At 48.0% G+C, this 13,689-nt stretch overlaps 1 protein-coding gene across 1 annotated transcript; it reads left to right on the top strand.

The window, feature by feature from the left end:
• The first annotated feature begins 1,232 nt into the window (after positions 1 to 1,232).
• Positions 1,233 to 2,310, top strand: MESP1 (mesoderm posterior bHLH transcription factor 1). The gene is made up of 2 exons (XM_004370806.1): positions 1,233 to 1,916; positions 2,236 to 2,310. Exons 1-2 carry the CDS (start codon positions 1,233 to 1,235, stop codon positions 2,308 to 2,310), a joined length of 759 nt encoding a protein of 252 aa, XP_004370863.1.
• Positions 2,311 to 13,689: the final 11,379 nt, after the last annotated feature.

Genomic DNA, 13,689 nt, shown 5'->3' with positions numbered 1-13,689 from the left:
TCAGTCTGGCTTCCTTACTGCACTGGCTAGAACCTCTGGTGGAACCCTGGTGGTACAGTGGTTAAGCATTTAGCTGCTAACCAAAAGGTAGGCAGTTCAAATCCACCAGCCGATCCTTGGAAACCCTATGGGCAGTTCTACTCTGTCCTGTAGGGTCGCCATGAGCTGGAATCGACTCAACAGCAAGGGGTTAGAACCTCCAGTACAATGGTGATCAGGTGTGGTGAGAGCGACCATCCTTGCCTTGTTCCCGATATTAGGGGGAAAGCTTTCAGTCTTTTACTATTAAGTATGATGTTAGCTGAAGATTCTTTGCAGATGTCTTTTGTCAGGCTGAGGAAGTTCCTCTTTATTCCTAGGGCACTGAGAATTTTTATCATGAAGAGATGTTCAGTTTTATCAAATGCTTTTTTTTCTACGTCATTTCCACTCATTGTCAAAGCCCAGCTATACCTGCCCAGAAACGGCAGAACACCATCTCAAGGCCAGTGGTGGCAGCTGCGGCAACAGGTTGAGCCTCTGATCCTGCCAGACTGAGGGTGCCCTGGAGAGAACACTCATCCCTCCTCTGCCCGGATGGTCCAGCAACCTGACGAGGCTGACCAGCCAGCCAGTTGGATTTGTCTGGGATAGTTTCTTCATGGCGTCCCCCACTACCTACCCATCCACTCAAAACCACCAGGGACGAGCCCATCTGTGACCAGCCTACCTGTGACAAGGCCCGGTTTACTGTCCTCGTTCCTCCCCACCTAGCGGGAATCAGGGCCCCTCTCAGGGTCTCTACCCTATTCCACAGTCCAGGCTGCGGCATGCCTTGAGGCTCCCATTATACAAATTGGAAAGGAAATTTAAGGATTTGCATAAGGTCCCCAACAGGTGAAGACTGCCCCCCAAACAACTGGACTTTCAGTTCTCCCACCCTGCTTCCTTTAACCTGCTGAGCTGGCCCAACACCTCGGGCACCGCCGGCCACTGGGCACAGGCAGGAGGCCCCAGTGGCTGGGTCGGGAGCCCAAGTGAGGGGCCAGGTGGCGCGAACCAGACGCAGCCAACGGGCCGGCACCTTCGCGCGCCCCCCACCCCCAGCGTTGGTTCAAAGGGTCAGGCCCCACCCACTCTAGGCCCCCAGCCCGCTTTGATGTGCTGATGCGGCCTGGAAGGGGCCACTTCACACCTCTGGCTCAGGATAAAGCGGCCGCCGGTCGCCGGCCCCGAGACGCGCCGCCTCGGCCATGGCCCAGTCGCTGTGCCCGCCGCTCTCCGAGTCCTGGATTCTCTCCGCGGGCTGGGACCCAGCTCTGCAGCCGCCCTCTGACAAGAACTGTGGCTGCTCCCCCGCCTCATCCCCGGACTCCTGGGGCAGCGCCTCGGCCAGCAGCCCTCTACGGAGTCCCCCGCGGCCCGCCGCGCGCCCAGCTCACCGCGCCCCGACAGCAGGGAGGCGCGGCGCCCGCTGCAGCCGCCTGGGCAGCGGGCAGCGACAGAGCGCTAGCGAGCGCGAGAAGCTACGCATGCGCACGCTCGCACGCGCCCTGCTCGAGCTGCGCCGCTTTCTGCCGCCGTCCGTGGCTCCCGCAGGCCAGAGCCTGACCAAGATCGAGACGCTGCGCCTGGCCATCCGCTACATCGGCCACCTGTCGGCCGTGCTGGGCCTCAGCGAAGAGAGCCTGCGGCGCCGGCGCCTGCGGCTCAGCGACGCGGCATCCCCTCGGGCCTGCCCGCTCTGCCCCGACGGCGGCCCCGCGCAGGCGCAGACGCAGGGCCTGGGCTCGTCTGCCGACGGCGCCGCGCCTTGGGGATCCCCGCCAGCCTGTCCCGGAGCCCTCGCAGCGTCCGAGCCGCGTGACCCGCCTGTGCTGTACGCCGAGACGGTGTGCCCCGAAGCGCAGGCGACGGAGCCGAGCTCCTCATCTACGGTCGGTATCTCCTTCCCCGAGCGGAACTCCCCCCTGGCGCCGTCGTGGCGCCTCCTACTGCCTGCGTCCCCCCACAACCCGCCTTCCCCAGCTCACAGTCTCACTGCGGGGACCGGTCACCTGCCGCACCGCCACCGGCTGCCTCACCTGCTCTGTCTTCAGAGCAACAAAGTGCGTCCAGGGCGTCCAAGTGGTGAGAGGAGGGGGGGGCTACTCAGGGGACAGCGTCCTGTTCCTCGCCAACGGTCCCCTGAGAGTGGGGACACCCACACCCGGCAGACAGTGCTGAACACCACACTGTCCCCTCTGTCCTCCGCAGCTCTCTCCTGGCGACGTTCTGGCTCTGCTGGAGACCTGGATGCCCCTGTCGCCTCTGGAATGGCCACCAGCCTGAGAAGCCCAAGTGACAACAAAGTGGCGCCCTGTCTGTGAGCACTGAAGCCCTTTTGGCCTCAGCACCTTCTTCGAAGCAGCCCCTCTCCAGCCTCCGTTTCCTGAAAGAGGGCACCAGCGATACTGGCATGGGCATTCTTGGGGTGAGAGTTTTCCCCAGCAGGACAGCCCCAGCTACGAGGGACCCATAGAATAGATGCTTTAAGGCAGGCAGAAGACCCTGTTTAGTGTGCATTTATTTATTTGTGAATAAATTGTTTTTGCTGTGTCATTTGGCAATTCCTTTTTCTTCTACATGGACACAAAGCTCCCTCCCTCTCCTCCAAAAAAGATCATAGAAGAGTTGGGAGGGTTTCCTGCAATCCTCAGTCCCCAAAACACACAGGCCCAGCCCCCTTCCTCCCTGCCTCCAACCCTGGCTGAGCATCTCCTATTCCAGATGGGTCAGCATGAAAGGGGTGGAGGTTTCATATAAGAAAGTAGCAGCAACTAGAGTCTGTCTGTGCATCTTTTCTTCGAACCTTGTGGGGAGCTGGGTAAAACCAAAGTATCTCTAGAACCCCTGAGTGGTGCAAATGGTTAATACACTTAGCTGCTAACCAAAAGGTTGGAAGTTTGAGGTTATTGAGAGCCACCTCAGAAGAAAGGCCTGGTGATCTACTTCTGAAAATTCAGCCATTGAAAACCCTGTGGAGCACAGTTCTACTCTGACACACCAGGGATCACCACCAGTCAGAGTCGAGTACTTACTGTGCATCAGGTACTTTACACATACTATACCCAAATAATCATTTTACAGAAGAATAAACTAAATAAACATCAGTGCTCAAGCCCAGATATGACTCCAGAGTCTGAACTCTCAGTCCTGGTAGGATTTTGTCACCTCTATTCATTCTGAGGGAGCCCTGGTGGCAAGAGCTCGGCTGCTAACCAAAAGGTCAGCAGTTTGAATCTACCAGCTGCTTCTTGGAAACCTTATGGGACAGTTCCACTCTGTCCTGTAGGGTCACTATGAGTCTGAATCGACTTGTTGGCAATGGGTTTGGTTTTGGTATCCATTCTGGGATCAGAGCCTTGTTGGCGCAGTGGTTAAGTACTCAGTTGCCAACTGAAAGGTCGGCAGTTCAAACCCAAAAGCTGCCCCAAGGGAGAAAGATGTGGCAGTCTGCTTCCGTAAAGATTACAGCCTTGGAAACCCTGTGGGACAGTTTTCTGTCCTATAGGATCGCTGTGAGTCGGAATTAACTCCACAGCAACAGGATTCATTCTGGGACATGAGGAGGTATGAGCTCCAAGTGTCATGTCATTGTGTCCCAAGTCCTGTTCCCTTTGCACTGGCACATCCTGGCCTGGAGCCTGGGATTTTCCCATCTCCCTTCTCTCTGGTGTCCCTCCCATGTTGCTTGAGGACATAAAATAACATCAGTGGGCCAGTCCTGAGTTCATGTAACCACAACCTCCTGGAGGCCCAGTGGGGGTGGAATGAGGGGCCCATCGGAGTTCGCCTCACCCTAGACACCCTGTCTGGGTCCAATTGCATCCAGATCCACACAGCTGACCTGGAACCAGGCCAAGCTGCCACCCTCCTGTCTACCTTGGCTGGATTCAGATCAGGGAAGCACTGTGTTTGGAGAGGGGGCCCTGGGCCCGGGGGGGCTGGTCAAGCTTGGTAGGGGGTGGATGGGAGATACCCTCTATGGATGTGCAGTTCTACCCTCCACCTCCTGAAGTGTCTCTGAAATACAGGCCTTATTGGTTGGTTTGTTTTAAATAAGAGCTTTATTGAGATATAATTCAATTCATATGCCATAAAATTCACCATTTTAATGTGTACAATTCGATGGTTTTAGTATTTACAACAAGACTGTGCAACCATCACTACTATTTAATTTTAGAACAATTTCAACACCCACAAAAAGAAACCCTGTACCCTTAGCAGTCATTCCTCTCTCCCCTTCCCCTAGTTCTTGGCAGCCACTAATCTACTTTCTGTCTGTTGAGATTTGCCTGTTTTGGACACTATAAATAGAATCATACACTATGTGGCCTTTTGTGACTGGCTTCTTTTGCTCAGCATGATGTTTTCAGGGTTCTTCCATGTTGTCGGATGTATTAGTACTTCATTCCTTTTTATTGTCTGGTAATATTTCAGTGCATGGATTTACCACATTTTGTTTATCCATTCCTCCTTGGATGTTGATATTTTTTTGTTTTGTTTTAAAAATTCATAGTGGTAAAATATATGTAAAATAAAATTGGTCATTTTATGTGTACATTTCAGTGGCACTAATTACATCCGAATTACACTCAAACATCCGGAGATCACGGAAATGGCATAGGACTGGGCAACGCTTCATTATGTTATACATGAGGTCACCCGTGAGCCAGTGCAACTAACAACAGTTACATTCCCAGTGTTATGCAACCTTCATCACTATTTATTTCCAAAACTTATTCATCACCTCAAACACAAACTCTGGAGGATGGATCTGTTTTTAAACACCTCGGAAATGTCTCCAGTGCTCAGGCCCAGGCCAGGAGGGTACAGTAATTCAGAGCAGGGTGGGGACCACCACTCGGAGTTTAGGTGCAGCCCAGCTAGCGTTTGGCTGCAAAGAGTGGGATACAAAAGCTGAGCCCCTCCAGGGGGCGGGACCGCACACCTCTGCTGATCATCCCCCTTTCCCGCACCTCCACCCCCCGATCTCGCTCTCCCTCCCAGGACCCTAACTGGGGTAGAGCAGGAAGTCTGCTCTGGGGCCTATCCAGTTTAGAAAATCTATTTGCATGGCAAAGGCCCTGCGTTTTAGGATGGGGAATTAAAGTTATTAGCAAGTCTTTTCACAGATAAGTGGGGCTCATTGGCCAGCCCCCTTCCCTGCAGAGGGCCTCCCCTCTGGCTCCCAGCCCAGGAGCAGCCCACTGTTTATTAGCACCTGGGTGTGAATTTTCATTAACACATCCCTGCTAATAGCAGCCGAGACAAGGATTGGAGATAGGAAGGGATCGCCTCCCACATCTCCTGCACCCCCATCCCTTCCTGGGCCAGCCTCATCCCACACCTGGAAGAAATTCTGTGTGCCCATTCACAGCAACGATGACAATAACCAGTGTCGGGCAGGGCACACCACCTGCCAGGCATAGGGGAGCCCTTGGCATGTGCTCTCTTCTTTCAATTCTCAGGCAATCTATGAGGGAACCACAGTTAACGGGGCCATTTTAATGATGAAAACGTGAAGGAAGAGGCTGCATCATGTGCCCATATAGATGTTAAGTGGCCAAGTGGGAGTCAAACTCAGATCTGACTCCAGAGCCTGTGTGCTCAACTACATGCCTTTGCTACAGCTGAACACTAGTGGGTCTCAAGAACAGAGGGTGCTGGATGGCACCCCCCCTCCACCTGGTGCCCTGGCAGGGTACACTGGTCTGGAGGGGTCTGGGCCCACCTGCTGGAAGGTGGGAGTGAGCGACAGTGATGGTACCAAGGGAACCTGGCCAGGACTGCCTTCGATTCTGCCCCGCTCTCTGGTCACCTCCAGACAGCAGTCCTGCCGGGCTTTCCCGCAGAGCTACTTTCCCAGTGTGATCTGGCCAGAACTCCAGTGGGGTGAAATAAACATTGATAGAGCCACAACCACGTGCCAGGCTCTGTGCTTAGGGATTAACAGTCACCATCTAATTTCAAGTCATTTTAGCCTCAGCCACCAGTGAGATGGCAGGTGTGTACTTACACCTATCTCACAGGAAATGGTCACAAAGCTAGTACGTGGCTATTGGCTGAGGAAAAACTGTTGGTGGGGTGGTTGACAAATCTGGTCTTTGGAACTGACCTGGCAGGCAAGTGTGTGTGTGTGTGTGTGTGTGTGTGTGTGTGTGTGTGTGTACGTAAAATAAAGTTCCTAATGCACCTTCCATCACCTGTCTGTCGCTTTGCTGTACCATGGTGGTTTGTGTGTTGCTGTGATGCTAGAAGCTATGCCACCAGTATTTCAAATACCAGCAGGATCACCCATGGTGGACAGATTTCAGTGGAATTTCCAGACTAAGACAGACTAGGAAGAAGGGCCTGATGACTGAGTTCCAAGAATTAGCCAGTGAAAACCCTATGGATTACAACAGAATATTGCTTGATATAATGCTAGAAGATGAGCCCCCTCAAAATACACAATCTGCAACAATGGACTCAAACATACTAAGAATCATGAAGATGACACAAGACCAGGTGACATGAAGTCTCCATGAGTCAAGGTCAACTTGATGGCAACTAACAACAGTCATCTTCAGGCAGAGAAACTACTTCTGTTCACTGACCCCACATGATGCTCCAAACTGAGAAAGCTGTACTGGGTAATGCTAACGCAGGGATAGGCCATCAGCTTAAGGAGGAGCAGCTAAACTGATTGTTCTATATTCAAGAAATTTATTCAAGGATGTGCCAGGGTCACAATATGAATCCAGGGGTAGACGAAGGGAGGTGGTGCTCATATGAGTTGTCTGTATTGGCTGATGGCTGACTATCCTCAGAGCAGGCTGGAGAGCTTGGCAAGGCTTGCGGTGGGGTGGGTGGTGTACCTGGAGGAGAGCCAAGAATCCAGCCTCAGTTCAGATCCAGCTACCCTCAGACCACATCCCACTGGCCATGCATTACTAATAAACAGATCCATTTGAGGGACACATGGATGCCCCCAGGATTTCAAAACATGGAGAACCAGGGTGGTGCAGGGAAGCTAGACCTGTCTAATCACAAAGCCCTCAATGTCTCAGGGCGAGCCAGAAACCACTTTGTGCCCAACCTGCTCCTGCCTCAGGTGCTGCCTCTGCACTTGCACATCTTTGAGAGTGATGCCTTCTTAAATTTTGCACGGAGTGCCTCGCTTGCCTCACCCTAGTCATAGCCCTGCCAACGTTCCCCTGAGAAGATGCAGGGTTCCTGATGTTTCCAAGGGTCTCTATCACCCAGCAGGTGAGGATCCCATGTGGGGCCACTGGCATGGCCTGCTCAGCCCCTAGCAGTGTGCCAGCCCCAAGGGTGGCTACAGTCCTGGCAGCCCAGCCTCCTAGCTGTGGATCCCTAGCCTGCTGCTGCCTGGATCTCTTCTGCATGTCTTCCGGCACTCTGTCAGGCTCTGGTTCCTTCTCCCTCATCCCTCTCATAAGACTCAACATATAAACTCCTTATGACTGCGCCAACCCCCCTCCTCCCCACACATTAGCAAATGAAGAGGTGGCCTAGTGTTGGCAGCACATGACTTTGGAGGGTAGAGCTGGTTCCCCATCCCAGCTCCACTTGGGCAGGGCACCTCCATTGTTTTGCTCGCTCAACATCCCTTCTGCCTTCTTCCCTCACAGTGCAGAGATTTCCTTTCCTCAGACAGCTCTCCCCGACTGTCAGCCCTTAGTTTGGATGGGCATGATCTACAGGCATGGCTATGTGCCACAGGCCTGGACCGTCATCATAGTGAGTCTTTCAGGAGCATGACCACATTCAGGCCAGTGAGGAGCAGGCTCAGGACTGTTATATAATAACTATCTGTACTCTGATTAATGTAAAATTGAGAGATTTATTGAAAGTAAAGAGATAGCTCAAGCTGGGGATAGACTGAACTCCATGTACTGGAATCCAGTAATCCAATATGGTGTCTCACCAGTGATGTTTTATAAGGGGGAAACAAAGGACATGAAGTACAGTACTTGATTGGTATTTACAAACTCAGATCATTGAAAGACATCACTTGATTGGTAATTACAGGCTTAGATCATCGAAAGACATTACTCGATTGGTAGTAGATCATTTTAAGGTGGGACTTCCTATGGCAAGAGCGCATAAGACAGGACTTCTTGTTGTGGAAGCTAATGGGCTTAAATGGATATATGTGTCTTTCTTAGATTGGTTACAATGTGGTAATCATAAGGGTATGTGACGGGGGTGTGTTGCAGGGGAGTTATGTCATTGTTACTAGACACTCCTCTCTCAGGGGAGTTGCAGTGTAGTTCACATCATCATTGCTGGACATTTCTTGGTTTCATGATTATGTCTGCACAGAAAATGGCTGTTGCTAGGGTGGAAACAGAACTAGCCACAGAGGAGTCGCACTCAAACCTCAAGTTGGCAACTTCAAATCTTCTTAGGTACCTCAAATTTTAGAATTCCCTCACACATTCCCTCATTTTGACCAAGGATTTCAAAAGAAATTCTTTGATCAGTTCACTGACCACTATTTTGAAAGAAGGCTTTCTTCTGCATGGACTTTGAGCATATGTTTTATTCTGGATGGCTGTTTATTTAATAAGCCTTTAAGACCTCAGACACAATGCGTGGGAAAAGGTTATCATTGTTGTTAGGTGCCATCGAGTCGGCTCTGACTCATAGCGACTCCATGCACAACAGAACAAAACCCTGCCCGATCCTACGCTATCCTCCCTCTTAAGGAGCATTCTGGCTGTACTTATTCCAAGACAGATTTGTTCATTCTCCTGACAGTCCATGGTATACTCAATATTCTTGGCCAACACCCTAATACAAAGGTGCCAATTCTTCCTGAGTCATCCATACTCGTCTGACTTTCACATGCATATGGGATGGTTGAAAATACTATGGCTTGAGTCAAGCACACCTTAGTCCTCAACATGACATCTCTGCCCTTCAACATTGCTAAAAGGTCCTTTGCAGCAGACTCGCCCAAATGCAATATGTTGTTCGATCTCCTGACTGCTGCTTCCAGGGGCACCAACCGTGTATTCAAGAATAATGAAATCAAACTATCGATAGCAGCAGAACATTGTGAAAAGGTAGTTGGGCACTATTTGATGTCTTCACCATGCCACAGCTTTAGCCTCTTGCTTCTGTGGTTTTATTACTTGAGGGTTAGTGCAGGGCAGGCCACATTAGAGGATAACCTGACATCTGATGGCTTACTCAAGAAGTGGGCTTGAGTCTGTCTGAAATATAAGTACTGTCAATGTACATGATTCTTTTCATAGGCATTAAATGGGTCTTTTGGGCAATGGCATTGGTCAAAAGTTTCATACAACATTTAATAGTCCCTATGATTATTATAATGACAATGAGTATTATTAATCTTGTTAACAATATAGATTTAATCCATGGTCCAATGCCTGAGGATAGCTAGCTGAAAATATCTAAAAAGTAGGTATATGGATCCAAGTAGTCTTCTGGCAAATTAGTTTAATATCTTGTTCTACCTCTCCTGAGGTGTTAATACAGGTTCAGGAAGAGGTGTTAGCTATAGGACAGACCCTTTCTTGCTGGGCTAACAGGAAATATAGGGCAATTTGATTATCTAGAACTACTTTAATGAATGAGTGCAGTGATCTCTCTCAAGCAGCCATAGGTTTTGACCATTTGCTTCTCTTCCTTTCTAACAGTTTCAGGTGATCAATCCCATGTAAAATCTCATTGTAAGAATGGCTGTCTAAAGGGATTCCCATATGGCCTAAGGTACGTTGGCCTGTCATATTCCAACCACCCAAACAGGATAAAGCCCAGGTATAGGACTTACTTGGACTCGAACTGGCAAAGGTGGGGTATCTTTTCTTTTTTCCTTTTGTACTTTAGATGAAGGTTTACAGAACAAACTAGCTTCTCATTAAATGTTTAGTATACATATTGTTTCGTGGAATTGGTTACCAACCCTACAACTAGTCAACACTCTCCCCTTCTTGAACTTGGGTTCCCTATTACCAGCTTTCCTGTCTCCTCCTGTCTTCTAGTCCTTGCTCCTGGGCTGGAGTGCCCCTTTAGTCTTATTTTGTTTTATGGGCCTGTCTAATCTTTTGCTAAAGGGTGAACCTCAGGAGTGGCTTCATTACTGAGCTAAGAGGGTGTCCAGGGCCCATATTCTCAGGGTTTCGCCAGTCTCTGTCAGGCCAGTAAGTGTAAAGGTGGGGAATCTTGACCATCCACATAAAAATACATATTCATATGGGGCACATATTATGCTGGTCCTGGCATCTTTACCTGGGAGTGGGATGGTTTGATTCATCTGTTCAAGCCAATTCTCTGTCAAGGAGTTGCTGCAAATAGACAGTTGTCCTAACCTTAGCCAATTCCACATTTGGACACAAAAAGACTTTTATCCCTGTAGACACTGCTAAATTTCCTGGAAAAAGCTACATTTCAATATCTGGCAGGGGCATTATATGAAATTAAGGGGTTATTTTTACAATCTGAAGAGGACATCTATGGTATTTTGGAACACTCTCTAATTCGAGTCAGACTGAAACATTGGACCTGGGGTTGAGTCGGTATCTCAGGAGGATGCCACAGTTTCATGTATATGGCTTGCCTAGAGATGATGTTAACATTGACAGTAGCAGGGGGAACAAAGCTATAATTCAGTATGGGAGTAGCTAATGGATCTGAGATCTCATGTACAGTTTTGGATAAAGGATGACAGATCCAGCATTCAGTCAGATTTGTAAATCGTGTAACTGCCTGAGTGAGCTTAACAAAGGCATTCTCATGCCAATAACTAACAGGAGATTTAATGAGCAGCAGTTTGAGCAAAAAGTTTAAGAAGGGCTTCATAGTGGAGAAACACAGCCCCAAAGAAATAAAAAAGGGTTACTAGCATACAGGAGCCCTAGTGGTGCAGTGGTTAAGAGCTCAGCTGCTAACCAAAAGGCTGGCAGTTCAAATCCACTAGCCACTCCTTGAAAACCCTATGGGGCAGTTCTACTTTGTACTATAGGGTTGCTATGAGTTGGAATTGACTCGATGGCAACGGATTACTAGTATACAAATAACAGTGATGACAAAACAAACTTCAGCAGTGAAAGGCATAAAGGAGGATAAAAAGGCTACTAATAAATTTTGAATTAGAGAATCATATGGTCTACTATGCTGGGAACGACAACTTCAAGAGGAATGGCGTTGCATTCATTGTCAAAAAGAACATTTCAAGATCCATCCTGAAGTACAACTCTGTCGGTGATAGGATAATATCCATAAGCCTACAAGGAAAACCAGTTAATACGACTATTATTCAAATTTACGCACCAATCACTAAGCCAAAGATGAAGAAATTGAAGATTTTTACCAGCTTTTGCAGTCTGAAATTGATTTAACATGCAACCAGGACGCCTTGATAATTACTGGTTATTGGAATGCGAAAGCAGGAAACAAAGAAGGATTGGTAGTTGGAAAACATGGCCTTGGTGATAGAAACGATGCTGGAGATCTCATGATGGAATTTTGCAAGACCAACGACTTCTTCATTGCAAACACCTTTTTCACCAACATAAATGGTGACTATACACATGGACCTCACCAGATGGAAAACACACGAATCAAATCGACTACATCTGTGGAAAAAAACAATGGAAAACCTCAGTATCATCAGTCAGAATAAGGCCAGGGGCCAACTGCAGAACAGACCATCAATTGCTCATATGCAAGTTCAAGTTGAAGCTGAAGAAAATTAGAACAAGGCCACGAGAGCCAAAGTATGACCTTAAGTATATATCCCACCTGAATTTAGAGACCATCTCAAGAATAGATTTGACGTGCTGAACACTAATGACCGAAGACCAGACAAATTGTGGAATGACATTAAGGACATCATACATGAAGAAAGCAAGAGGTCATTAAAAAGAAAGGAAAGAAAGAAAAGGCCAAAATGGATGTCAGAAGAGACTCCAAAACTTGCTCTTGAACATCAAGTAGGTAAAGCAAAAGGTAGAAATGATGAAGTAAAAGAACTGAACAGAAGATTTCAAAGGGCGGCTCGAGAAGACAAAGTAAAGTATCATAATGACATGTGCAAAAGCTGGAGATAGAAAGCCAAAAGGGAAGAACACCCTTGGCATTTCTCAAACTGAAGGAGCTGAAGAAAAAATTCAAGCCTCGAGTTGCAATATTGAGGAATTCTACGGTGAAAATATTGAATGACACAGAAAGCATCAAAAGAAGATGGAAGGAATACAGAGTCACTGTACCAAAAAGAATTGGTTGATGTTCAACCGTTTCAAGAGGTAGCATATGATCAGGAACCAATGATACTGAAGGAAGAACTTCAAGCTGCACTGAAGGCATTGGTGAAAAACAAGGCTCCAGGAATTGACAGAGTATCAACTGAGATGTTTCTACAAACGCATGCAGTGCTGGAAGTGCTCACTTGTCTCTGCCAAGAAATTTGGAAGACAGCTACCTGGCCAAGCAACTGGAAAAGATCCATATTTATGCCTATTCCCAAGAAAGGTGATTCAACTGATTGCAGAAATTATCAAACAATATCATTAATATCACACGCAAGTAAAATTTTGCTGAAGATCATCCAAAAGCAGCTGCAGCAATATGTCAACAGGGAACTGCCAAAAGTTCAGGCCAGATTCAGAAGAGGACGGTGAAACCAGGGATATCATTGTTGATGTCAGATGGAACCTGGCTGAAAGCAGAGAATACCAGAAAGATGCTTGCCTGTGTTTTATTGATTACGTAAAGGCATTCGACTGTGTGGATCATAACAAATTATAGATAACATTGCAAAGAATGGGAATTCCACAACACTTAATTGTGCTCATGGGGACCCTGTATATAGATCAAGAGGCAGTTGTTTGAAAAGAACAAGGGGATACTGCGTGGTTTGAACTCAGGAAAGGTGTGCGTCAGGGTTGTATCCTTTCACCATACCCATTTGTCATGGATTGAATTATGTCCCCTCAAAAATTTGTGTATAAACTTGGCTGGGCCATGATTCCCAGTATTGTGTGACTGTCCTCCATTTTGTGACTGTAAATTTTATGTTAAAGAGGATTAGGGTGGGATTGTATAACACCCTTACTAAGGTCACATCCCTGATCCACTGTAAAGGGAGTTTCCCTAGGGTGCGGCCTGCACCACCTATTATCTTACAAGAGATGAAAGGGAAGCAAGCAGAGAATGGGGGACTGCACACCACCAAGAAAGCAATGCTGGGAACACAGTGCAGCCTTTGGACCCAGGGTGCCTGCGCAGAGAAGCTCCTAGTCTGGGGGAATCTTGATGAGAAGGCCAATAGAGAGAGAAAGACTTCCCCTGGAGATAACGCCCTGAATTTGGATGTTTAGCTTACTTTACTGTGAAGAAATAAATTTCTCTTTTCTAAAGCCATCCACTTGTGGTATTTCTGTTATAGCAGCACTAGATAACTGAGACAGAATTGGAAGACTGATGAGAAAGCCAACAGAGAGAGAAAAGCTTCCCCTGGAGCTGATGTCCTGAAATTGGACTTTCAGCCTACTTTACTGTGAGGAAATAAACTTCTCTTTGTTAAAATCATCCACTGTGGTATTTCTGTTATAGCAGTGCTAGATGACCAAGACAACATTCAACCTGTATGCTGAGCAAATAATCCGAGAAGCTGGACTATATGAAGAAGAA

This window comes from Trichechus manatus, unplaced genomic scaffold (genome assembly GCF_000243295.1).
Source record: "Trichechus manatus latirostris isolate Lorelei unplaced genomic scaffold, TriManLat1.0 scaffold00009, whole genome shotgun sequence".
Lineage (NCBI taxonomy): Eukaryota > Metazoa > Chordata > Mammalia > Sirenia > Trichechidae > Trichechus > Trichechus manatus.
This window is presented reverse-complemented; position numbering and strand designations above follow the sequence as displayed.